Consider the following 27472-nt stretch of genomic DNA (forward strand, 5'->3'; position numbering starts at 1 on the left):
TACTCCATCCCCTTTGCAATAAAGGCCAAGATTCCATCGGCCTTCTTGATCACTTGCTGTACCTCATACTAACCTTTTGTGTTTCATGCACAAGTACCCCCAGGTCCCGCTGTACTGCGGCACTTTGCAATCTTTCTCCATTTAAATAATAACTTGCTCTTTGATTTTTTTTTCTGCCAAAGCGCATGACCTCACAGTTTCCAACAATATACTCCATCTGCCAAATGTTTGCCCATTCACTTAACCTGTCTATGTCCTTTTGCAGATTTTTAATGTCCTCCTCACACATTGTTTTTCCTCCCATCTTTGTATCATCAGCAAACCTGGCTACGTTATACTCAGTCCCTTCTTCCAAGTCGTTAATACAGATTGTAAATAGTTGGGGTCCCAGCACTGATCCCTGCGGCACCCCACTGGTTACTGATTTCCAACCAGAGAATGAAACATTTATCCCATCTCTCTGTTTTCTGTTAGTTAGCCAATCCTCTATCCATGCTAATATGTTACCCCCAACCCCGTGAACTTTTATCTTGTGCTGTAACCTTTTATGTGGCACCTTGTCAAATGCCTTCTGGAATTCCAAATACACCACATCCACTGGTTCCCCTTTATCCATCCTGTTCGTTACATCCTCAAAGAACTCCAGCAAATTTGTCAAACCTGACTTCCCCTTCATAAATCCATGCTGACTCTGCCTGACCGAATTTTGCTTTTCCAAATGTCCTGCTACTGCTTCTGTAATAATGGACTCCAACATTTTCCCAACCACAGATGTTAGGCTAACTGGTCTCTAGAGTTTAGAAGAATGAGAGGTGATCTCATTGGTACATACAAAATTCTTACAGGGTAGATGCTGAGAGGATGTTTCCCCCGGGCTGGAGAGTCTAGAACCAGGGGTCACAGTCTCAGGATAAGGGCTCGGCCATTTAGGACTGAGATGAGGAGGAATTTCTTCACTCAGAGGGTGGTGAATCTTTGGAATTCTCTGCCCCAGAGGGCTGTGGATGCTGAGTCGTTGAGTATATTCAAGGCTGAGATCGATAGATTTTTGGTCTCTCGGGGAATCGAGGGATATGGGGATCGGGCGGGAAAGTGGAGTTGAGGTCGAAGATCAGCCGTGATCTTATTGAATGGCGGAGCAGGCTCGAGGGGCCGAATGGCCGACTCCTGCTCCTAATTCTTATGTTCTTATGAACATTGCTTGTCATCTCCCTTCTTTTGCCTTCAAAAAACCTCCCAAAGACCCAGCTTTCTGACAATACTTTTGCCATTTATCCTCGTGCTCATTTGCATTCCACTGCCATGCAACGTGCCGTTAGACGCCGATGTGCGTTGTGAGTGCGACGGAAATACTTGTAATTGTCAAAAGAGCTGAACTTTCTTACCATACTCTGCTGGATCAGACATGCACAGTCTATCTGAAATCGGCTTTCCTTGGAGCTCGGGCTGGCCCCGTGAGCGGAAATCGTGTGCCCCCACTGGATGTGTCTGGTTGATACTCGGTGAGGTCTGCTCATTATATTCCTAATTTAAGGTAAACCCAAATACATTGTCAGATAAACATAACCGAAAAAACAAAGATCATTTCAATTTAGGTCTGAGTATATTCTAAGCTGGTAATAGTCGGTTGAATTTCATAAATGTTCTCACTACTGGGAATGAATATATCTATGCACGTTTAAAATATTTTTCAAAAAAGTGCCAGATGAGGCTCTGAGTGAGAAGGCTGTAGGTTTGAGTCTCACTCCAGAGACTTGAGCACAAAAATCTAGGCTGACATTCCCAGTGCAGTGCTGAGGGAGCGCCGCACTGTTAGAGGGGCAGTACTGAGGGAGTGCTGCACTGTCGGAGGGGCAGTGCTGAGGGAGCGCCGCACTGTTAGAGGGGCAGTACTGAGGGAGTGCTGCACTGTCGGAGGGGCAGTGCTGAGGGAGCGCCGCACTGTCGGAGGGGCAATACTGAGGGAGTGCTGCACTGTTGGAGGGGCAGTACTGAGGGAGTGCTGCACTGTCGGAGGGGCAGTGCTGAGGGAGCGCCGCACTGTTAGAGGGGCAGTACTGAGGGAGTGCTGCACTGTCGGAGGGGCAGTACAGAGGGAGTGCTGCACTGTTGGAGGGGCAGTACTGAGGGACTGCTGCACTGTTGGAGGGGCAGTACTGAGGGGGCGCCGCACTGTTGGAGGGGCAGTACTGAGGGAGCGCCACACTGTCAGAGGGGCAGTACTGAGGGACTGCTACACTGTCAGAGGTGCTGTCTTTCAGATGAGACGTTAAACCGAGGCCCCGTCTGCTCTCTCAAGTAGACATAAAAGATCCCATGGCACTATTTCGAAGAAGAGCAGGGGAGTTCTCCCCGGTGTCCTGGGGCCAATATTTATCCCTCAATCAGCATCACTAAAACAGATTATCCGGTCATTATCACATTGCTGTGTGTGGGAGCTTGCTGTGCGCAAATTGGCTGCCGCATTTCCCACATTACAACAGTGACTACACTCCAAAAGTACTTCATTGGCTGTAAAGCGCTTTGGGACGTCTGGTAGTTGTGAAAGGAGCTACAGATATTCAAGTCTTTCTTCGTATAAATGCAAGAATTCATTTTTTTCTTGATTCGGGTAAGTCCCAGGAATACATGTCAAGGCAGTACCCCATAGCCAGCAAAGGGGCACATCAGAAGATCCTCACCACCTGTTGAATTCCAACATGCCCGCCTACAAACAGACTTTAAACCTTCGAGCTAGAGAGAAACATAGAAACATGCACCGCCATTCAATAAGGTCATGGTTGATCATTCACCTCAGTACCTCTTTCCTGCTTTCTCTCTATACCCTTTGATCCTTTTAGCTGTAAGGGTCATATCTAACTCCCTCTTGAATATATCCAATGAACTGGCCTCAACAACTCTCTGCGGCAGGGAATTGCACAGGTTCACAATTCTCTGAGTGAAGAAGTTTCTCCTCATCTCAGTATTAAATGGCTTACCCCTTATCCTTAGACTGTGTCCCCTGGTTCTGGACTTCCCCAACATCAGGAACATTCTTCCAGCATCTAGCTTGTCCAGTCCCGTCAGAATTTTATATGTTTCTCTGAGATCCCCTCTCATCCTTCTAAACTCCAGTGAATACAGGCCCAGTCGATCCAGTCTCCTCATATGTCAGTCCTGCCATCCCAGGAATCAGCCTGGTGAATCTTTGCTGCATTCTCTCAATAGCAAGAACGTTCTTCCTCAGATTAGGAGACCAAAACTGAACACAATATTCCAGGTGGGGCCTCACCAAGGCCCTGTACAACTGCAGTAAGACCTCCCTGTTCCTGTACTCAAAACCCCTTGCTATGAAGGCCAACATACCATTTGCCTTCTTCACCGCCTGCTATACCTGCATGGCAACTTTCAATGACTGATGTACCATGACACCCAGGTCTCGTTGCACCTCCCCTTTTCCTAATCTGCCACCATTCAGATAATATTCTGCCTTCGTCTTTTTGCCACCAAAGTGGATAACCTCACATTTATCCACATTATACTGCATCTGCCATGCATTTGCCCACTCACCTAACCTGTCCAAGTCACCCTGCAGCCTCTTAGCGTCCTCCTCACAGCTCACACCGCCATCCAGTTTAGTGTCATCCGCAAACATGGAGATGTTACACTCATCTAAATCATTGATGTATATTGTAAATAGCTGGGGTCCCAGCACTGAGTCCTGCGGCATTCCACTAGTCACTGCATGCCATTTTGAAAAGGGCCCGACTCTCTGCTTCCTGTCTGCCAACCAGTTCTCTATCCACGTCAGTACATTATCCCCAATACCATGTGCTTTGATTTTGTACACCAATCTCTTGTGTGGGACCTTGTCAAAAGCCTTTTGAAAGTCACAATAACCCACATCCACTGGTTCTCCCTTGTCCACTCTACTGGTTACATCCTCAGAAAATTCTAGAAAATTTGTCAAGCATGATTTCCCTTTCATAAATTCATGCTGACTTAGCCCGATCCTGTCACTGCTTTCCAAATGCGCTGCTATTTCATCTTTAATAATTGGTTCTAACATTTTCCCAACTACTGATGTCAGGCTAACTGGTCTATAATTACCCATTTTCTCTCTCCCTCCTTTTTTAAAAAGTGGGGTTACATTATCTACCCTCCAGCCCATAGGAACTGATCCAGAGTCGATAGACTGTTGGAAAATGATCACCAATGCATCCGCTATTTCTAGGGCCACTTCCTTAAGTACTCTGGGATGCAGACTATCAGGCCCCGGGGATTCATCGGCCTTCAATCCCATCAATTTCCCTAACACATTTTCACGCCTAATAAGGATTTCCTTCAGTTCCTCCTTCTCACTAGACCCCCAATCCCCTAGTATTTCCGGAAGGTTATTTGTGTCTTCCTTCGTGAAGACAGAACCAAAGTATTTGTTCAACTGGTCTGTCATTTCTTTGTTCCCCATTATAAATTCACCTGAATCTGACTGCAAGGGATCTACGTTTGTCTTCACTAATCTTTTTCTCTTCACATATCTATAGAAGCTTTTGCAGTCAGTTTTGATGTGTTCCCAGCAAGCTTCTTCTCATACTCTATTTTCCCCCTCCTAATTAAACCCTTTGTCCTCCTCTGCTGAATTCTAAATTTCTCCCAGTCCTCAGGTTTGCTGCTTTTTCTGGCCAATTTATATGCCTCTTCCTTGGATCTAACACTATCCTTAATTTCCCTTGTTAGCCACGGTTGAGCCACTTTCCCCGTTTTATTTTTACTCCAGACAGGGATGTACAATTGTCTGCATAATAAATTGCTTGCATAATAAATTGAGGCAATCATCACTTCACAACACATTGTCATAAACTGACAATGTATTGTGAAGTGATGATTGCCTCAATTTATTATGCATAGAATAAGCATAATATTCTATGAACCCCCCCCCTCCTGAGAAACTATTAAAGACGAAAGAACACCTACTGTGAACTGGAAAGACAAATGAGCACAAAGATAACCGTCCTAATTTTGCCTCCTCTTAACTCAAGCAGTCAGTAAACAATCATAAATCCTGCAGCTGCAATGGCTGAATTAGTTTAAATTCCATTCTTACTGTAAGTTGTGAGGAAGATGCAAAGAGACTTCAAGGGGGATATAGACAGGCTAAGTGAGTGGGCAAGAACATGGCAACTGGAATATGAATGTGGAGAAATGTGAAGTTATCCACTTTGGTCGGAAAAATAGAAAAGCAGAGTATTTTTTAAATGGTGAAAGATTGGGAAATGTTGGTGTTTGGAGGGACCTGGTGTCGGGGTTAAAAGAAGACTTCCCTCCTTAAAGGTGGACTCCCTGATATAAGGAATCGACACTGCCGACCGTATAACGACCACGGAATCAGTCAAACAAAACCTTTGGTACAACTAGTTTATTTCGAGCGCATGCAAGGAAAAGTTCAAACGTGAACCTTCCCAGAACAATGGTTCTCGCCCACAATTATACACCAAACCGAAGTGTGTACCTCTCCCACAAAAGCGGTTGGTTTACTGCTCATCAGCGGAGTTACATTGATTTGTCGTCTCTTATCAGACTGGCTCTGAGTGGAACATGCATCTGTCCATCTCCCATCATATGTTCATTGTGATTGTTCAGTGATGTGAACTTTGCCTCAGTCCCTATGACAACCGAAGTAACTCTATTCCAAAACACTGGCTTTCTTATCTCTTCCCCAGAGACTTCTAGTCAAAATGTTATGTATTGTAACTGCTAACCTCGACTGTCTTTTTTATGTGTTACTAAGGTTAAGGATGGTTCATTAACCATCAGGCTTAATTCGTTATAAGTGTGCTTTACATACACAAGCAAGTGTTACATACAATAGGCAATTATAATCCATACCGTAAGGTAGAGGAAATTCACCAATTCCTCAGACCCTCCTAATACTGATAAGCCCTCTTAATCTGGAACATTTTACGTGTCAGATCAATTGACTACCTTCAATATCTTCATCCTTGACCACGTATCTGTCTGCTCTTTGCCTGCTACAACTCTATACCCTTACACCTGGGGGTCCTTGTACACCAATCACTGAAAGTTTACATGCAGGTACAGCAAGCAATTAAGAAAGCAAATGGTACGTTGACCTTTATTACAGGAGGATTTGAGTATATGAGTAAAGACATCTTACTGCAATTATATAGGGCCCTGATGAGACCACACCTGGAGTATTGTGTACAGTTTTGGTCTCCTTACCTAAGGAAGGATATACTTACCATAGAGGGAGTGCAACTAAGGTTAACCAGACTAATTCCTGGGATGGGGGGATTGTCCTATGAGGAGAGAGTGAGTAGGCTAGGCCGATATTCTCTAGAGTTTAGAAGAATGAGAGGTGATCTCATTGAAGCATACAAGATTCTGAGGGGGATTGACAGGGTAGATGCTGAGAGGATGTTTCTTCCCCCGGGCTGGAGAGTCTAGAACCAGGGGTCACAGTCTCAGGATAAGGGGTCGGCCATTTAGGACTGAGATGAGGAGGAATTTCTTCACTCAGAGGGTGGTGAATCTTTGGAATTCTCTGCCCCAGAGGGCTGTGGATGCTGAGTCGTTGAGTATATTCAAGGCTGAGATCGATAGATTTTTGATTATTAACAACAACCTGTATTTATATAGCGCCTTTAACGTAGTCAAACGTCCCAAGGCGCTTCACAGGAGTATTATGCGATAAAAATTTGACACCGAGCCACATAAGTAGAAATTAGAGCAGGTGACCGAAAACTTGATAAAAGAGGTCGGTTTCAAGGAGCGTCTTGAAGGAGGAAAGAGAGGTAAAGAGGCGGAGAGGTTTAGGGAGGGAGTTCCAGAGCTTGGGGCCCAGACAGCAGAAGGCACGGCCACCGATGGTGGAGCGATTATAATCAGGGATGCTCAGGAGGGCAGAATTAGAGGAGCGCAGACATCTCGGGGGGTTGTGGGGCTGGAGGAGATTACAGAGATAGGGAGGGGCGAGGGTCATGGAGGAATTTGAAAATAAAGATGAGAATTTTGAAATTGAGGCATTGCTTAACCGGGAGCCAATGTAGGTCAGCGAGCACAGAGGGTGATGGGTGAGCGGGACTCGGTGCGAGTTCGGACACGGGGCAGCGAGCATAGGGGGTGATGGGTGAGCGGGACTCGGTGTGAGTTAGGACACGGGGCAGCGAGCACAGGGGGTGATGAGTGAGCGGGACTGGGTGCGAGTTAGGACACGGGCTGCCGAGTTTTGGATCAGCTCTGGTTTACGTCGGGTAAAATGTGGAAGGTCAGCCAGGAGTGCGTTGGAATAGTCAAGTCTAGAGGTAACAAAGGCATGGGTGAGGGCTTCAGCAGCGGATGAGCTGAGGCAAGGGCAGAGATCAGGCAATGTTACGGAGGTGGAGATTGCGGTCTGAGTCATGCTGCTTAGTTAAAGGAATCAAGGGATATGGGAACACTACAGGAAAGTGGAGTTGAGGTAACGATCAGCCACGAATGGCGGAGCAGGCTCGAGGTGCTTAATTGCCTACTCCTGCTCCTAATGCTCATGTTCTTATGTTTTTATTGCAATGGATTCAAGATTCTTTTCGGTGGTTGGGGAATCGAATCGTGCAATTCCTCCATGTATCACGTGAAAAGCACAAACCAGTGGGCTTTGTTCCTTCGCTTGGCTCAGTGCTCCCAGAGTCAGAAGGTTGTGGGTTCAAGTCCCACTCCAGAGTTCAGCACAAAAGTCCATAATGACACTCCAGTGCAGTACTGAGGGAGCGCCGCACTGTCTGAGGGGCAGTACTGAGGGAGTGCTGCACTGTCTGAGGGGCAGTACTGAGGGAGTGCTGCACTGTGGGAGGGGCAGTACTGAGGGAGTGCCGCACTGTCGGAGGGGCAGTACTGAGGGAGCGCCGCAATGTCGGAGGGGCAGTACTGAGGGAGCACCGCACTGTCGGAGGAGCAGTACTGAGGGAGTGTTGCACTGTGGGAGGGGCAGTGCTGAGGGAGCACTGCGCTGTCTGAGGGGCAATACTTAGGGAGTGCGGCACGGTCGGAGGGGCAGTACTGAGGGAGTGCTGCACTGTCGGAGGGGCGGTACTGAGGGAGTGCCACACTGTCGGAGGGGCAGTACTGAGGGAGCGCCGCACTGTCGGAGTGCCGTTTTTTGGGTGAGACGTTAAACCAAGGCACCATCTGCTTTCTCAGATGGACATAAATTATTCCATGGCACTATTTTGAAGAAGAGCAGGGGTGTTATCCCCAGAGTCCTGGGACCAATATTCATCCCTCAATCAACATCACTAAAAAAGAGAATATCTGGTCATTATCGTACTGCTGTGTGTGGGAGCTTGCTGTGCGAAAATTTGCTGCCGCGTTTCCCACATTACAACAGTGACAACACTTCAAAAGTACTTCATTGGCTGTAAAGCGCTTTGGCACATCCAGAGGATGTGAAAGGTTGTTATAGAAGAGCAAGTCTTTCATTCAAATCTTTCGCAACCCCCTTTTGCGCTGAACCATTTTACTGCGCAGAATATATCCCAATACATTTATATCCCAATCTGTCCGCTGTGAATATAGCCTCCCTGATGAACACAACAAACAACATTCAAACGACACGATTCTGTCTGTGTGAAGGAGTTTAAAGGCTTCGTCACAAATAAAAACAGACACATCTACTCAAAGAATATTGCAGTCACACCACGATAGGTTTAGTTTAGCTGTCATACTGTAGTTAACAGACATAACTTTGCAGGATACCTAATGGTTAATGATGCAGAGCATCCACCCCAGAGTAGTCAATACACAGAACTCCTCACACAAGGTGACCTGCGAGCTGATCGTTTTCTAGTGCACAGCAATCACATAGAAAGAGAGGCTTGCACATATATAGATTTAAACATCAGCATCTCCCTGACAACGGAGGTAGCTCGAGCCTGGAGCAGCTGGAGGGAGATTTAAACATCGGCCTCTCCCTGACAATGGAGGCAGCTCGAGCCTGGAGCAGCTGGAGGGAGATTTAAGCATCAGCGTCTCCCTGACAATGGAGGCAGCTCGAGCCTGGAGCAGCTGGAGGGAGATTTAAGCATCAGCGTCTCCCTGACAACGGAGGCAGCTTGAGCCTGGAGCAGCTGGAGGGAGAGTTAAACATCAACATCTCCCTGACAACAGAGGCAGCTCGAGCCTGGAACTATTACAGGTCCAGTAAAGGTGCAAATTGAGAAATAAAAAGTAATAAAATTATGACATCACAAGGATGGAGGACAGTGATTGGTTCTTCCAGATTAATTGAATCACCGGACAGGGAATGAATCTGAAATACAGCTAATAACTGATTTAATTTGATTCAATTACTGATGTTCTAATTTTAACTTCATTTATAATTATGGTATATATTATTTAATTGTGCTTAATTATAATTAATCTTTATTATACTGATTTTACTATTGTATACTCCTTATTGTATTGTTTACAATGTAATTTGAATTTCATTTTTTCAAGTTTCTTTGCCTGTGTCTATCTGTGTGCTTATTTTGGCTGCTGCTTCAGACACGAGCCTTTAACCTCTTTTTATATTTCCTTCCCACGCTTTTTCTCTCTCTCCCTCAATGGTCAATATCTAGCATGTTGTAACATTGTTGTGAAGCACCTTGGGACGTATTACTACGTTAAAGGCATTATATAAATAAAAAGTTATTAATATAACATCTTTCATGACCACCGGACGTCCCAAAGTGCCCTACTGAAGTACTTTTTTTGAAGTGTAGTCACTGTTGTAATGTGGGAATAGTGGAAGGCCGAGTAAACAAAGGCAAGAAACAAAAAGGGCCACACTACATCATAATTCTAAAAGGACAAAGGGTGTTAAAAAAACAAGCCTGAAGGCTTTGTGTCTTAATGCAAGGAGTATCCGTAATAAGGTGGATGAATTAACTGTGCAAATAGATGTTAACAGATATGATGCGATTGGGATTACAGAGACGTGGCTCCAGGATGATCAGGGCTGGGAACTCAACATCAAAGGGTATTCAACATTCAGGAAGGATAAAATAAAAGGAAAAGGAGGTGGGGTAGCATTGCTGGTTAAAGAGGAGATTAATGCAGTAGTTAGGAAGGACATTAGCTTGGATGATGTGGAATCTATGGGCCCAAGATTCCACACGAAAAAAAACAGGCGCCCCTCCGAGCTGGGCGCCCGTTTCTCGCGCCTAAAACGGCGCCTAAAAAAAAACACGCTATTCTCGAGCGCCCTGCAGCTCCTTGTCTGCCTGGCGCGGCGTGCAGGGGGGCGGAGCCTACACTTGCGGCAATTTTGTAAGTGGGAGGGGGCGGGTACTATTTAAATTAGTTTTTTTCCTGCCGGCAACGCTGCGCGTGCGCGTTGGAGCGTTCGCGCATGCTCAGTGTGAAAAAAACATTGGCACTCGGCCATTTTTGTAGTTCTTTGTAGCTGTTTAATTTTTGAACATTTTTTAATAAAAGCACATTGCCATCAGCACATCAGCACTTGCAGCCTTCTCACTGTCTCCTTCCCCCCTCCCCCGCGGGAACAAAACGGCTGTTCCCTTCCCCCCCCCCTCCGCGGGAACAAAACGGCTGTTTAATTCCCCCCCCCCCCTCCCGCACAGCGGCAACGAACGGCTGTCTCTTCCTCCCCCCCCGCTCCTGCTCAGCGGCAACGAACGGCTGCAGAATTCTCCCTGGCTGAAGCACTTTCACACAGGTAGGAAGATGGTTTATTTAATCTTTTCTTTGCTTATAAATGTTTATTCAGGTTGGATTTATTTGTATAATATTTGTAGAAGTATAAATAAGGATTTATTGTAGAATTTAATGACTTCCCTTCCCCCCCTCCCCCCACCTCGTTCTGGACGCCTAATTTGTAACCTGCGCCTGATCTTTTAATGTGTAGAACAGGTTTTTTCAGTTCGACAAAAATCTTCACTTGCTCCATTCTACTTTAGTTTGGAGTACGTTTTCACTGTGGAAACTTTGAAATCAGGCATCAGTGACACGCACCCTTTTGAAGAAAAATTTCTGTTCCAAAGTAGAACTGTTCTACCTGACTAGAACTGCAGAAAAAAAAATGTGGAGAATTGCGATTTCTAAGATAGTCCGTTCTCCACCAGCTGCTCCTAAAAATCAGGCGCAAATCATGTGGAAACTTGGGCCCTATATGGGTAGAGCTGCAGAACACCAAAGGGCAATAAACATTAGTGGGAGTTGTGCACAGACCTCCAAACAGTAGTAGTGATGTTGGGGAGGGCATCAAACAGGAAATTAGGGATGCGTGCAATAAAGGTGCAGCAGTTATCATGGGTGACTTTAATATGCATATAGATTGGGCTAACCAAACTGGAAGCAATACAGTGGAGGAGGATTTCCTGGAGTGCATAAGGGATGGTTTTCTAGACCAATATGTTGAGGAACCAACTAGGGGGGAGGCCACCTTAGACTGGATGTTGTGTAATGAGAGAGGATTAATTAGCAATCTCGTTGTGCGAGGCCGCTTGGAGAAGAGTGACCATAATATGGTGGAATTCTACATTAGGATGGAGAATGAAACAGTTAATTCAGAGACCATGGTCCAGAACTTAAAGAAGGCTAACTTTGAAGGTATGAGGCATGAATTGGCTAGGATAGATTGGCGAATGATACTTAAGGGGTTGACAGTGGATGGGCAATGGCAGACATTTAGAGACCGCATGGATGAACTACAACAATTGTACATCCCTGTCTGGCGTAAAAATAAAAAAGGGAAGATGGCTCAACCGTGGCTTTCAAGGGAAATCAGGGATAGTATTAAAGCCAAGGAAGTGGCATACAAATTGGCCAGAAATAGCAGCGAACCCAGGGACTGGGAGAAATTTAGAACTCAGCAAAGGAGGACAAAGGGTTTGATTAGGGCAGGGAAAATAGAGTACGAGAGGAAGCTTGCAGGGATCATTAAAACGGACTGCAAAAGCTTCGATAGATATGTAAAGAGAAAAAGGTTAGTAAAGACAAACGTAGGCCCCCTGCAGTCAGAATCAGGGGAAGTCATAATGGGGAACAAAGAAATGGCAGACCAATTCAACAAGTACTTTGGTTCGGTATTCAAAAAGGAGGACACAAACAACCTTCCGGATATAAAAGGGGTCAGAGGGTCTAGTAAGAAGGAGGAACTGAGGGAAATCTTTATTAGTCGGGAAATTGTGTTGGGGAAATTGATGGGAATGAAGGCTGATAAATTCCCAGGGCCTGATGGTCTGCATCCCAGAGTACTTAAGGAGGTGGCCTTGGAAATAGCGGATGCATTGACAGTCATTTTCCAACATTCCATAGACTGTGGATCAGTTCCTATGAAGTGGAGGGTAGCCAATGTAACACCACTTTTTAAAAAAGGAGGGAGAGAGAAAACAGGGAATTATAGACCGGTTAGCCTGACATCAGTCGTGGGTAAAATGATGGAATCAATTGTTAAGGATGTCATAGCAGCGCATTTGGAAAGAGGTGACATGATAGGTCCAAGTCAGTATGGATTTGTGAAAGGGAAATCATGCTTGACAAATCTTCTGGAATTTTTTGAGGATGTTTCCAGTAGACTGGACAAGGGAGAACCAGTTGATGTGGTGTATTTGGACTTTCAGAAGGCTTTCGATAAAGTCCCACACAAGAGATTAATGTGCAAAGTTAAAGCACATGGGATTGGGGGTAGTGTGCTGACGTGGATTGAGAACTGGTTGTCAGACAGGAAGCAAAGAGTAGGAGTAAATGGGGACTTTTCAGAATGGCAGGCAGTGACTAGTGGGCTACCGCAAGGTTCTGTGCTGGGGCCCCAGCTGTTTACATTGTACATTAATGATTTAGACGAAGGGATTAAATGTAGCATCTCCAAATTTGCGGATGACACTAAGTTGGGTGGCAGTGTGAGCTGCGAGGAGGATGCTATGAGGCTGCAGAGTGACTTGGATAGGTTAGGTGAGTGGGCAAATGCATGGCAGGTGAAGTATAATGTGGATAAATGTGAGGTTATCCACTTTGGTGGTAAAAACAGAGAGACAGACTATTATCTGAATGGTGACAGATTAGGAAAAGAGGGGATGCAACGAGATCTGGGTGTCATGGTACATCAGTCATTGAAGGTTGGCATGCAGGTACAGCAGGCGGTTAAGAAAGCAAATGGCATGTTGGCCTTCATAGCGAGGGGATTTGAGTACAGGGGCAGCGAGGTTTTACTAGAGTTGTACAGGGCATTGGTGAGGCCACACCTGGAGTATTGTGTACAGTTTTGGTCTCCTAATTTGAGGAAGGACATTCTTGCTATTGAGGGAGTGCAGCGAAGGTTCACCAGACTGATTCCCGGGATGGCGGGACTGACTTATCAAGAAAGACTGGATCAATTGGGCTTGTATTCACTGGAGTTCAGAAGAATGAGAGGGGATCTCATAGAAACGTTTAAAATTCTGACGGGTTTAGACAGGTTAGATGCAGGAAGAATGTTCCCAATGTTGGGGAAGTCTAGAACCAGGGGTCGCAGTCTAAGGGTAAGGGGTAAGTCATTTAGGACCGAGATGAGGAGAAACTATTTGACCCAGAGAGTGGTGAACCTGTGGAATTCTCTACCACAGAAAGTTGTTGAGGCCAATTCATTAAATATATTCAAAAAGGAGTTAGATGTAGTCCTTACTACTAGGGGATCAAGGGGTATGGCGAGAAAGCAGGAATGGGGTACTGAAGTTGCATGTTCAGCCATGAACTCATTGAATGGCGGTGCAGGCTCAAGGGACCGAATGGCCTACTCCGGCACCTATTTTCTATGTTTCTATGAATCGCAGCAGCCAATTTGCGCACAACAAGCTCCCACATGCTGCAACGTGATAATGACCGGATTATCTGTTTTAGTGATGTTAATTGAGGGATAAATATTGGCCCCAGGACACCGGTATAGTAGCCGTGGGATCTTTTACGTTTGCCTCAGAGAGGGGCCTTGGTTTAATGTCTCATCCAAAAAACGACACCTTCGACAGTACTCCTGGCTGGCCTCCCACATTCTACCCTACGTAAACTAGAGGTGATCCAAAACTCGGCTGCCCCGTGTCCTAACCCGCACCAAGTCCCGTTCACCCATCACCCCCCTGTGCTCGCTGACCGACATTGGCCTCCAGTTATGCAACGCCTCAATTTTAAAATTCTCATCCTTGTTTATAAATCCCTCCATGGCCTCGCCCCTCCCCATCTCTGTAATCTCCTCCAGCCCCACAACCCCCCGAGATGTCTGCGCTCCTCTAATTCTTCCCTCTTGAGCATCCCTGATTAATATCGCTCCACCATTGGCAGAGCCTTCTTCAGTTTACATGATTGCACCACGACTGAATGGGACAGATTTGATGGAAGCAGGTGATCTTTTCCTCATCTTTTTGTAGATTTGTATGAACGTTCAAAGTTTGAAAAAGCTTTGAAAGCGTAAATATTGAAAGACAGTTTGCAGGAGTCAGCGACTAAAGGAGCGTTTATTCACCATTGGTATAGAAACCATAAAGAGCACTGAAATATATAAATAGATATTCACACCGAGATGTATTGGGAATATGTCATGGATCGCCACAAGTTGCTATTGAAACTGAGACAATCATTACAATTAAGCGTAAATTAATTTAAACACAAAAAGGGAAAATATTAAATGCAAAGGCTAAAGCGGGGAAATGGGAATTATTCGCTCTGAAACGTACCATATCATCTTAGGCGGTCCCTCGAACAAGGATGACTTACTTCCACATAGATTCACAGATATTCCAGTCCTGAACTCCAATTGAGGGGGTGGAAGATGCCTGTGCGTGAATTTTTATAACGTGGGGTGACCGTTGCACACCAGCCACCACACGGGCTTGACAGAGCGAGGTCTTGGTCCAGTGGCAAGGGTTAACCAGGACGACTGGAGACCTGCTCTGCTGCACAGACCCAGTGTGCTCACATATCGCAGTGTGGGCTGGGCCCGTGCTGCCCCTCGTGCAATCTGGGCCCCGTACCCTCATTTGCCGCACCTCCGCCTCGATCTCTCACCGCTCCTCCGCCCCGATCTCTCACCGCTCCTCCGTCACGATCTCTCGCCGCACCTCCGCCCCGATCTCTTGCCGCTCCTCCGCCACGATCTCTCACCGCTCCTCCGCCCCGATCTCTCACCGCTCCTCCGCCCCGATCTCTCACCGCTCCTCCGCCCCGATCTCTCACCGCTCCTCCGTCACGATCTCTCGCCGCTCCTCCGCCACGATCTCTCACCGCTCCTCCGCCCCGATCTCTCACCGCTCCTCCGCCCCGATCTCTCGCTGCTCCTCCGCCCCGATCTCTCGCCGCTCCTCCATCACGATCTCTCGCCGCTCCTCCGCCACGATCTCTCACCACTCCTCCGCCACGATCTCTCACCGCTCCTCCGCCACGATCTCTCGCTGCTCCTCCGCCACAAATATTCGCTGCAACTCAGCCACGATCTCTCACCGCTCCTCCGCCACGATCTCTCGCCGCTCCTCCGCCACGATCTCTCGCCGCTCCTCCGCCACAAAAACATTCACCGCTCCTCCGCCACGATCTCTCACCGCTCCTCCGCCACGATCTCTCACCGCTCCTCCGCCACGATTTCTCGCCGCTCCTCCGCCACAAATTTTCGCCGCATCTCCGCCACGATCTCTCGCCGCTCCTCCGCCACGATCTGTCGCCGCACCTCCGCCACGATCTCTCGCCGCTCCTCCGCCACGATCTCTCGCCACTCCTCCGCCACGATCTGTCGCCGCACCTCCGCCACGATCTCTCGCCGCTCCTCCGCCAGGATCTCTCACCGCTCCTCCGCCAGGATCTCTCACCGCTCCTCCGCCACCATCTCTCGCCGCTCCCCCGCCACAAATATTCGGCGCACCTCATATTCCTTATATACTATCGCCCGCCCACCAATCACAGCAGCAAACCCCATGCCCGCTCACAGGGGAAAAGATTAAACGATAAATATTTAAATCCAACTGTACCACAGGAATGGGAAGCTTGTTTGTGCGCTGAAATCTTGATGGCCACCAAATGTAATTGCATTGGCCCTGAAATTGCAGTTGGAGGTTTCCTACAGGGCAGATGCGTCCGATGACAAAAATATTGAGGAATGTACCTGGTGGTCCCGGCAGAACGAAGACTTGCGGGACGAGGCCTCCATTCACATCCCAGCGCGGTGTCCAGGTAGTCCAGGAGCGTGTGTGCATCCTGGGATCACGTGACCCGGACCAGCCAGTGCAAATGGCGTATCCCTATACATAGTAACGGTGAATTCCGTTTGTACGGAGATCGCCATTTCTGTGAATGGGGATACCCCACAAGAACACAAAGACATTTGAAATAAATAAAAACACTTATATTTAAAATTAATTGAAAGTAAAATGTTTTAGACAAAAAATTATTTTTAAAAATTTTTTAAATATTTTTTAATCGGAGTAAAAATAAACTTACCTTAATGATAAAATGTTATTTTTTATCTTTTAAAACTCTTCCACTGGTAAAAGGGGAAGAGTTTTAAAAGATAGAAAAATAAAAGGCAATGAATAATTTTTATATTAAAAGCCCTGTCCATTAAGGTAAGTTTACTTTTACCAGGCGTAAGGGTTTGAAGGACATTCGCTGGGCAGAAAGCCAAAATCTCCGCTCGCGGAGGCCCTTCTCCCGGGGATGCGTTGGAATTGTTAAAAGACATTTTAACAGACCGCAGGTAGTGGCACGCGCAGTGTGAGCGCGCCTAAATCCGGAACTTGCAGGGCGCGTGCTCACGTGGTCCCGCCCAGAGAGGCCTCGATTTCAGGCCCATTACCATCGACGCTCCCATTCATCATAGGCAGCCCCTTGGAATCGAGGAAGACTTGCTTCCACTCTTAAAATGAGTCCTTAGGTGGCTGAACAGTCCAGAGGCATTTGACAAGGTGCCACTGAAAGGGTTGCTGCACAAGATAAAAGTTCACGGGGTTGGGGATATTATATTAGCATGGATGGAAGATTGGCTAACTAACAGAAAACAGAATGTCGGGATAAATGTTTCATTCTCGGGTTGGCAATCAGTAACCAGTGGGGTGCCGCAGGGATCAGTGCTGGGACCCCAACTATTTATAATCTATATTAACGACTTGGAAGAAGGGACTGAGTGTAACGCAGCCAAGTTTGCTGATAATACAAAGATGGGAGGAAAAGCAATGTGTGAGGAGGACATAAAAAAGCTGCAAAAGGACATACACAGGCTAAGTGAGTGGGCAAAAATTTGGCAGCTGGAGTATAATGTTGGAAAGTGTGAGGTCATGCACTTTGACAGAAAAAAATCAAAGAGCAAGTTATTATTTAAATGGAGAAATATTGCGGGACCTGGGGGTACTTGTGCCTGAAACACAAAAGGATAGTATGCAGGTATAGCAAGTGATCAGGAAGGCCAATGGAATCTTGGCTTTTATTGTAAAGGGGATGGAGTATAAAAGCAGGGAAGTCTTGTTACAGTTATACAGGGTTTTGGTGAGGCCACACCTGGAATACTGCGTGCAGTTTTGGTTTCCATATTTACAAAGGGATATGCTTGCTTTGGAGACAGTTCAGAGAAGGTTCACTAGATTGATTCCGGGGATGAGGGGGTTGACTTATGAGGAAAGGTTGAGTAGGTTGGGCCTCTACTCATTGGAGTTCAGAAGAATGAGAGGTGATCTTATCGAAACGTATAAGATTATGAGGGGGCTTGACAAGGTGGATGCAGAGAGGATGTTTCCACTGATGGGGGAGACTAGACCTAGGGAGCATGATCTTAGAATAAGGGGCTGCCCATTTAAAACTGAGATGAGGAGAAATGTCTTCTCTCAGAGGGTTGTAAATCTGTGGAATTCACTGCCTCAGAGAGCTGTGGAAGCTGGGACATTAAATAAATAAGGGGATAAGGGGTTATGGGGAGTGGGCAGGGAAGTGGAGCTGAGTCCATGATCAGATCAGCCATGATCGTATTGAATAGCGGAGCAAGCTCGAGGGGCCCTATGGCCTATTCCTGCTCCTATTTCTTATGTTCTTATATAATACGAGAACCACAGTCCGTCACAGGTGGGACAGACAGTGGTTGAGGGAAAGGGAGGGTGGGACTGGTTTGTTGCACGCTCCTTCCGCTGCCTGCACTTGGTTTCTGCATGCTCTCGGCGACGAGACTCGAGGTGCTCAGCGCCCTCCCGGATGCTCTTCCTCTACTTAGGGTGGTCTTTGGCCAGGGACTCCCAGGTGTCGGTGGGGATGTTGCACTTTACCAGGGAGGCTTTGAGGGTGTCCTTGTCATGTTTCCTCTGCCCACGTTTGGCTCGTTAGCCATGTGCGAGTTCCGAATAGAGCGCTTGCTGAGGGAGTCTCGTGTCGGGCATGCGAACAATGTGGCCTGCCCAGCGGAGCTGATCGAGGGCAGTCAGTGCTTCAATGTCGACAGGGTGTGGGATTTTTCCCATCGCCGGGCTGGCAAACCTGCTGCACGGGAGGTCCAGAGCGTCAGAGCGGCTGCCCAGCTCAAAGGGCGCATGGATTACCACGTTGTAGATCGCAATCATCGTCACACCGCTATTTACCAACCCGAGTCGGGAACTGGGCCCGAACGATGAGAAATTGGCACTGCCTCTTACAGGTCCCCGATTCACCTCCAACGACAACATGTTTAATAATTCAGAGTCTCAGACGGACTTACATGCAGGACATCCACCCCGACTTGCTGAAAATTGCGCCGTCTCAGTTTCTGCATGCGTTGATGATTTTCCTGATACTTCTCCTCAGCGAGCTGCCTATTGGTGTGAGACAGACAAAGTCAGTTCTTTACATCAGACTGTGAAATCAGTGGGAAACAGTAACACCTGCACAATTAACTAAACCTAGTCAATACAGAAAGTCTGGGAATGAGGGGGTCGACTTATGAGGAAAGGTTGAGTAGGTTGGGCCTCTACTCATTGACATTCAGAAGAATGAGAGGTGATCTTATCGAAACGTATAAGATTATGAGGGGGCTTGACAAGGTGGATGCAGAGATGATGTTTCTACTGATGGGGGTGACTAGAACTAGGGGGCATAATCTTAGAATAAGGGGACCGCCCATTTAAAACTGAGATGAGGAGGAATTTCTTCTCTCAGAGGGTTGTAAATCTGTGGAATTCGCTGCCTCAGAGAGCTGTGGAAGCTGGGTCATTGAATAAATTAATGACAGAGATAGACAGTTTCTTAACCGATAAGGGAATAAGGGGTTATGGGGAGCGGGCAGGAAAGTGGAGCTGAGTCCATGATCGGGTCAGCCAAGATCTTATTGAATGGCGGAGCAGGCTCGAGGGGCCGAATGGCCTACTCCTGCTCCTATTTCTTATGTTCTTATGTCCTATGTAATATCGGAACTTTTTTCTCACAGATCAGAAGAACATAAGAATTAGGAGCAGGAGTCGGCCATTCGGCCCCTCGAGCCTGCTCCGCCATTCAATAAGATCATGGCTGACCTTTGACCTCAACTCCACTTTCCCGCCTGATCCCCATATCCCTCGATTCCCCGAGAGTCCAAAAAACTATCGATCTCAGCCTTGAATATACTCAACGACTCAGCATCCACAGCCCTCTGGGGCAGAGAATTCCAAAGATTCACCACCCTCTGAGTGAAGAAATTCCTCCTCATCTCAGTCCTAAATGGCCGACCCCTTATCCTGAGACTGTGACCCCTGGTTCTAGACTCCCCAGCCCGGGGGAAACATCCTCTCAGCATCTACCCTGTCAATCCCCCTCAGGATCTTGAATGTTTCAATGAGATCACCTCTCATTCTTCTAAACTCCAGAGAGTATCGGCCCAATCTACTCAATCTCTCCTCATAGGACAAGCCTCTCACCGCAAAAATCCCGGTGAACCTTCGTTGCACCACCTCTGAGGTAAGTATATCCTTCCTCAGATCAGGAGACCAAAACTGTGCACAATACTCCAGGTGTGGTCTCGCCAAAGTCCTTTACAATTGTAGCAAAACTTCCTTACTCTTATACTCCAACCTTCTTCGCAATAAAGGACAACATGCCATAATTCTCCCTCCTGTGCAAAAAGTCTAAACCATGGATCCAAACTTTCTATACTTACTCCTCGATAAACACTGGCCAGTTACTTTCAACGAATAACATTTCCGAAGTTTCAGTTATAGAAGCACCATCAAGCACACAATCATCTCTTTCGACACTTATCCTAATGACCTTGATTGCCATTTCAAACCGGGATTGACAAAAGTTGATCCAGGCAAAATTATTCAAGCTAAAATTTCAAACACTGCGGAAAAGTATTTTTAAATTTTTGAAAACCAGGAAGCTAAGATTTATTCTGAAATTCGAGCCGCCCGCCCCACCCTCCCCAATACTCCCGAGATGTCTGCGCTCCTCTAATTCTGCCCTCCTGAGCATCCCTGATTATAATCGCTCCACCATCGGTGGCTGTGCCTTCTGTTGCCTGGGCCCCAAGCTCTGGAACTCCCTCCTTAAACCTCTCCACCTCTCTACCTCTCTTTCCTCCTTCAAGACGCTCCTTGAAACCGACCTCTTTGACCAATGCTGTGCTAATTCCTACGTATGCGGCTCGATGTCATATTTTTTGTCTCATAACGCTCCTGTGCAGCGCCTTGGAATGTTTTACTACATTAAAGGCGCTATATAAATACAAGTTGCTGGTGCTGATTTTTTTCATGTTTAACCAACATTTTCTAAAAAGGTTTGTTTGATTTAACGGGGACCTGATTCCACCTTCCAATTTTCGATAAATGGTTTCATCTGAACTTTGTTAATTTTATTTTTCTGTCATTTTGTTCGCTGATTGCATTTCTATAGCGCCTTTCAAAAGCACCGGATGTCCCAAAGCATTTTACAGCCAATGAAGTACTTTTGGAAGTGTAGTCACTGTTGCAATGTGGGAAATGCGGCAGCCAATTTGCGCACAGCAAGCTCCCACACACAGCAATGTGATAATGACCAGATAATCTGTTTTAGTGATGTTGATTGAGGGATAAATATTGGCCCCAGGACACCGGGGAGAACTCCCCTGCTCTTCTTCAAAATAGTGCCTTGGGATCTTTTACGCCCACCTGAGAGAGCAGACGGGGCCTCGGTTTAACGTCTCATCCAAAATACGGCACCTCCAACAGTGCAGCGCTCCCTCAGTACTGCCCCTCCGACAGTGCAGCACTCCCTCAGTATTGCCCCTCTGACAGTGCGGCACTCCCTCAGTACTGCCCCTCCGACAGTGCGCCGTTCCCTCAGTACTGCACCTCCGACAGTGCGGCGCTCCCTCAGCACTGTCCCTCCAACAGTGCAGCACTCCCTCAGTACTGCCCCTCCGACAGTGCAGCGCGCCCTCAGTATTGCCCCTCCGATAGTGCAAGGCTCCCTCAGTACTGCCACTCCGACAGTGCAGCATTTCCTCAGTACTGCCCCTCCGACAGTGCGGCACTCCCTAAGTACTGCCCCTCCGACAGTGCAGCGCTCCCTCAGCACTGCCCCTCCGACAGTGCAGCACTCCCTCAGTACTGCACTGGGAGTGTCAGCCTAGATTTGTGTGCTCAAGTCCCTTCGAATAGAAACATAAAAACATAGAAAATAGGTGCAGGATTAGTCCATTCGGCCCTTCGAGCCTGTACCACCATTCAATATGATCATGGCTGATCATGCAACTTCAGTACCCCATTCCTGCTTTCTCTCCATACCCCTTGATCCCTTTAGCTGTAAGGGCCACATCTAACTCCCTTTTGAATATCTCTATCGAACTGGCCTCAACAACTTTCTGTGGTAGAGAATTCCACAGGTTCACAATTCTCTGAGTGAAGAAGTTGCTCCTCATCTCAGTCCTAAATGGCCTACCCCTTATTCTTAGACTGTGACCCCTGATTCTGGACTTTCTCAACATCGGGAACCTTCTTCCTGCATCTAACCTGTCCAATCCCAACAGAAGTTTATATGTTTCTATGAGGTACCCTCTCATTCTTGTAAATTCCAGTGAATATAAGCCTAGTCAATCCAGTCTTTCTTCATATGTCAGTCCTGCCATCCGGGAATCAATCTGTGAACCTTCGCTGCACTCCCTTCCTCAGATTAGGAGACCAAAACTGTACACAATATTAAAGATGTGGCAGCACCAAGGCCCTGTACAACTGCAGTAAGACCCCCCTGCTCCAATACTCAAATCCCCTAGCTATGAAGGCCACCATGCCATTTGCCCTCTTCACCGCCTGCTGTACCTGCATGCCAAACTTCAATGAGTGATGTACCATGAGACCCAGGTCTCGTTGCACTTCCCCTTTTCCTAATCTGTCACCATTCAGATAATATCCTGTCTCCCTGTTTTTGCCACCAAAGTGGATAACCTCACATTTATCCACATTATACTGCATCTGCCAAGCATTTGTCCACTCACCTAAGCATTTGTCCAAGTCACCCTGCAGCCTCTTAGCGTCCTCCTCACGGCTCACACCACCACCCAGCTTAGTGTCATCTGCAAACTTGGAGATATTACATTCAATTCCTTTGTCTAAATCATTGATGTATATTGTAAATAGCTGGGGTCCCAGCACTGAGCCCTGCGACACCCCACTAGTCACTGCCTGCCATTCTAAAAAGGACCCGTTTATTCCCACTCTTTGCTTCCTGTCTGCCAACCAGTTCTCTATCCACGTCAGTGCATTACCCCCAAAATCATGTGCTTTAATTTTGCACACCAATCTCTTGTGTGGGACCTTGTCAAAAGCCTTTTGAAAGTCCAAATAAACCAAATCCACTGGTTCTCCCTTGTCCACTCTACTAGTTACATCCTCAAAAAATTCTAGAAGATTTGTCAAGCATGATTTCCCTTTCATAAATCCATGCTGACTTGGACCGATCCTGTCACTGCTTTCCAAATGCGCTGCTATTTCATCTTTAATAACTGATTCCAACATTTTCCCCACGACTAATGTCAGGCTAACCGGTCTATAATTACCCATTTTCTCCCTCCCTCCTTTTTTAAAAAATGGGGTTACATTAGCTACCCTCCAATCCATAGGAACTGATCCAGAGTCTATAGAATTTTGGAAAATGACCACCAATGCATCCACTATTTCTAGGGCCACTTCCTTAAGTACTCTGGGGTGCAGACTATCAGGCCCCGGGGATTTATCGGCATTCAATCCCATCAATTTCCCTAGCACAATTTCCTGACTAATAAGGATTTCCTTCAGTTCCTCCTTCCCGCTAGACCCTCGGTCTCTGAGTATTTCCGGAAGGTTATTTGTGTCTTCCTTAGTGAAGACAGAACCAAAGTATTTGTTCAACTGGTCTGCTATTTTTTTGTTCCCCATTATAAATTCACCTGATTCTGACTGCAAGGGACCTACGTTTGTCTTCACTAATCTTTTTCTCTTCACATATCTATAGAAGCATTTGCAGTTAGTTTTTATGTTCCCAGCAAGCTTCCTCTCATACTCTATTTCCCCCCTCTTCATTAAACCCGTTGTCCTCCTCTGTTGAATTCTAAATTTCTCCCAGTCCTCAGGTTTGCTGCTTTTTCTGACCAATTTATGGCCCCAAGTTTCCACACGCGGCGAAAAAGGTGCCCCTCAGAGCTGGGCGCCTGTTTTTCGCACCGAAAATGGAACCTGAAAAAAAAAACGCGGTATTCTCGAGCTCCTTGCAGCTCGATGTCTGCTTGGCGCGGCGCACAGGGGGCGGAGCCTACCACTTGCGCCGATTTTGTAAGTAGGAGGGGGCGGGTACAATTTAAATGAGTTTTTTTGGTGCCGGCAACCCTGCGCATGCGCGTTGGAGCATTCGCCCACGCGCAGTCTGAAGTAAACATTGGCACTCGGCCATTTTTAAAAGTGCTGCAGAAAAAGTGAAAATTTGTTTATTGAACTCTTGCAAAGGCTTGCATTTTAATTTTCTTGATATTTCTGTGTGTGAGGGAGTGCTTTTAGCAGCACTGCTGAATAAATCACCTGCTGAATTAATGTTGGCTCTTTAACCAGTGTTACTGCAGCAACTGTGCATTTTAATTCAGCCTTTACAACTCGTTACCGTTTCAATCTCCACCACTCATTCTGTAATTAAAGATAGACTGTGATAAACGGGACACATGCACTTGTTTGAGACTATTCAAATTCTTTGTAGCTGTTCAATTTTTAACATTTTTTAATAAAACCACATTGCCCCTCCATGATCAGCACTGAGGCTGCTTGCTGCTTCTTGCCCCTGCCGTCGGGACCGACGCCACACCGCTGCCTGAAAGGCCTGCCTGAAGCACTTTCACACAGGTAGGAACATGGTTTATTTAATCTTTTCTTTGCTTATAAATTTTTATTCAGGTTGGATTTATTTGTATAATATTTGTATAAGTATAACTAAGGATTGATTGTAGAATTTAATGACTTCCCTTCCCCCCCTCCCCCCACCTCGTTCCCGACGCCTAATTTGTAATCTGCGCCTGATTTTTTTAATGTGCAGACAAGGTTTTTTCAAGCGTACAAAAATCTTCACTTGCTCCATTCTAAGTTAGTTTGGAGTACGTTTTCACTGTGGAAACTTTCAAATCAGGCGTCAGTGGCCGGACACGCCCCCTTTTGAAAAAAAAATTCTGTTCAAAAGTGAAACTGTTCTACCTGACTAGAACTGCAGAAAACTTAAATGTGGAGAATTCCGATTTCTAAGATACTCCGTTCTCCACCAGTTGCTCCTAAAAATCAGGAGCAAATCATGTGGAAACTTGGGGCCAAAATGCCTACTCCTGCTCCTAATTCTTATGTTCCTCTGACAATGGACACAAAGCCCTGGTTAGACCCCACCTGGAGCACTGTGAGCAGTTCTGTGCACCACACCTTATGGAGGATATATTGGCCTTGGAGGGAGAGCAGCGTAGGTTTACCACAATGATACGCGGACTCCAAGGGTTAAATTACGAGGGGAGATTACACCAATTAGGGTTGTATTCCCTGGAATTCTAACTTTAAGGGGGATCTGATGGAAGTTTTCAGGATATTACGGGGAACAGAGAGGGTAGATAGAGAGACACTGTTCCCGCTGGTTGGGGAGTCTGGGACTAGGGGCAGAGTCTAAACATTAGAGCCAGACCTTTCAGGCGTGAAATTAGGAAACACTTCTACACACACAGGGTGGGAGAGGTTTGGAACTCTCTTCCGCAAACGGCAATCGATGCTGGATTAATTGTTAATATTAATCGGAGATTGATAGCTTTTTGATAATCAAAGGTTTTAAGGGATATGGGCCAAAGGCGGGTCTATGGAGTTAGGTCGCAGATCAGCCCTGATCTCACTGAATGGCGGAGCAGGCTCGAGGGGCTGAATGGCCTCCTCCTGTTCCTACGTTCGTTTGTGCTGGAGATTGTTATTGCTGGTCTAAGATCACCTTTAAGGATTATTTCACTTAAAGCACTCAGATTCACCAGGACACGAAAAGAAATAACTGAAAGGACAGAGTATTGAAACGACGGTACACCACAAGTATTAAATGAGCATAGGAACAGGAGCAGGCCATTCAGCCCCTTGAGCCTGTTCGAATGAAGAATCTCACACCTACTGAAGCTTCTGGGCTTTCTCATCCGCACTCTGCAGTTTTCGGAGTCTCATCCTCTCCCGAGGGGTCATCTTCTGCACCTCGGAGTGCTCACGTAGCGTCTGCAGATGGATCTTCTTCTGCCTTTAGAAAGAAAATGCAGAATAGTGAAATGTCACATTGTAGGCCCCTCCCCCGATTATTGCTCGATTTAATGATCGCGGCCAAGTCACACGCAGCAGGACGGCTACTAGTTCAATCCTTCCGGAGCATCAGCTGTGGCGCAGTGGGCAGCACCCGTGTCTCGGAGTCAAAAGGTTGTGGGTTCAAGACCCACTCCAGGGACTTGAGCATAAAAATCTAGGCTGTCGGAGGGGCAGTGCTGAGTGAGTGCAGTACTGAGGGAGCGCCGCACTGTCGGAGAGGCAGTACTGAGGGAGCGCCACACTGTCGGAGGGGCAGTACTGAGGGAGCGCTGCACTGTCAGAGGGGCAGTATTGAGGGAGCGCTGCACTGTCAGAGGGGCAGTACTGAGGGACCGTCGCACTGTCGGAGGAGCAGTACTGAGGGAGTACTGCCTGCAAGACCATCAGCAGGCCGGGGCCATTGAAGGGAGCAGCGTGTGGCGGTATACCACTGCAGGGAGCAGCACGTGCTGCTGCAGCAGGGCGACAGCTGTGAAGCTGATTGCAGTCACAGCAGGAGGGGCGAAGGAGTGGCAAGAGTTTGCAGAGGGAAGAGACCGGGGCCCAGGGGAGGTGTGAGGTTTGGGGCCAGGGGCCCAGGGTCAGCACGGGCCAGCCCACACTGTGATATGTGTGCGCACTAGGTCCGTGCAGCAGAGCAGGTCTCCAGTCGTCCTGGTTAACCCTTGCCCCTGGACCAAGACCTCGCTCTGTCAAGCCCGTGTGGTGGCTGGTGTGCAACGGTCACCCCGCGTTAAAAAAATCCACCCACAGGCATCTTCCACTCTTCAGGATGTAGTTCCGGATCTGGAATATTAGTTCGGGATCTGGAACACTGAAACACCTGTGAATTCATCCCTTTTTGGCGTGGAAGCCATCATCGCTTCGAGGGATTGCTTATGATGGTGACTGAGGGAGTGCTACACTGTCTTTCAGATGAGACATTAAACCGAAGCTCCATCTGCTCTCTCAGGTGGATGTAAAAGATCCCACGGCCAATTTTTCGAAGAAGAGCAGGGGAGTTATCCCCGGTGTCCTGGCCAATATTTATCCCTCAATCAACATCACAAAAACAAATTATCTGGTCGTCATTGTTATGTCTTGAATAAAGAGTCAGACTAGATACTGCAAGCTCAAAGTAAGTGTGACCGTAATCCTTTATTACAGATCTCAGAGTGCCTCTCCAGCCTGTGAGGCCTCCTTATATACAGCTGCTCCCAAGGGATTGTGGGATCCCTTGGGACTCCAGGGGATAAGACCTCTGGTGGTTAGACATGGTAATTACAGGTTTACATACATAACAATACTCCCCCCCTCCCCCAAAGTAAATAATGTAACTATTTACAATGTAAGTCGATCTGGGGCCTTCCTTTCCCTGATTGATTGTCTCGGTGCCAATGCTGGTTTTGGTGAGTTGTTTGTTGGGCCTTCGCTGGGCTGCTGCACAGCTGGCCTTGCTGGGCTGCTGCGGGTAATGGGTTCTGCTTCGTGGTCAACCGCTGGGTCGGGTGCCATTTGTGTGTGTGTTGGGGGGTCAAAAAAGGTAGAGTCTATTGTGGGTTGATTTGGATAGTCCGTAAATCTGAGTTTGGTTTGGTTCAAGTGTTTTCTGCAGGTGAGTCCATTTGCGAGTTTGACCACAAGCACCCTGCTCCCCTCTTTGGCCAATACAGTGCCAGCAATCCACTTGGGACCTTGTCGCTAGTTCAACATAAATACAGGAACAGTTTCTTCAATTTCGCGTGACACATTTGCACGATCATGATATGTAT

The 27472-nt window shown here is 47.1% G+C and overlaps 1 protein-coding gene across 2 annotated transcripts in view; it reads right to left on the reverse strand.

Annotated features, from left to right (window-relative positions):
* nek11 (NIMA-related kinase 11) overlaps positions 1-27472 on the reverse strand; it is a 388331-nt gene that overhangs the window by 159747 nt on the left and 201112 nt on the right. For both annotated transcript variants that reach the window (XM_070879780.1, XM_070879781.1), the window contains 3 exons: positions 25540-25659; positions 18668-18761; positions 1386-1524 (listed from right to left, as the gene is read on the reverse strand). In XM_070879780.1, the coding sequence (XP_070735881.1) occupies positions 1386-1524; positions 18668-18761; positions 25540-25659 (353 nt within the window). The remainder of the gene's footprint in view (positions 1-1385; positions 1525-18667; positions 18762-25539; positions 25660-27472) is intronic.

This window comes from Pristiophorus japonicus, chromosome 5 (assembly GCF_044704955.1).
Source record: "Pristiophorus japonicus isolate sPriJap1 chromosome 5, sPriJap1.hap1, whole genome shotgun sequence".
In the NCBI taxonomy this organism is placed as follows: domain Eukaryota; kingdom Metazoa; phylum Chordata; class Chondrichthyes; family Pristiophoridae; genus Pristiophorus; species Pristiophorus japonicus.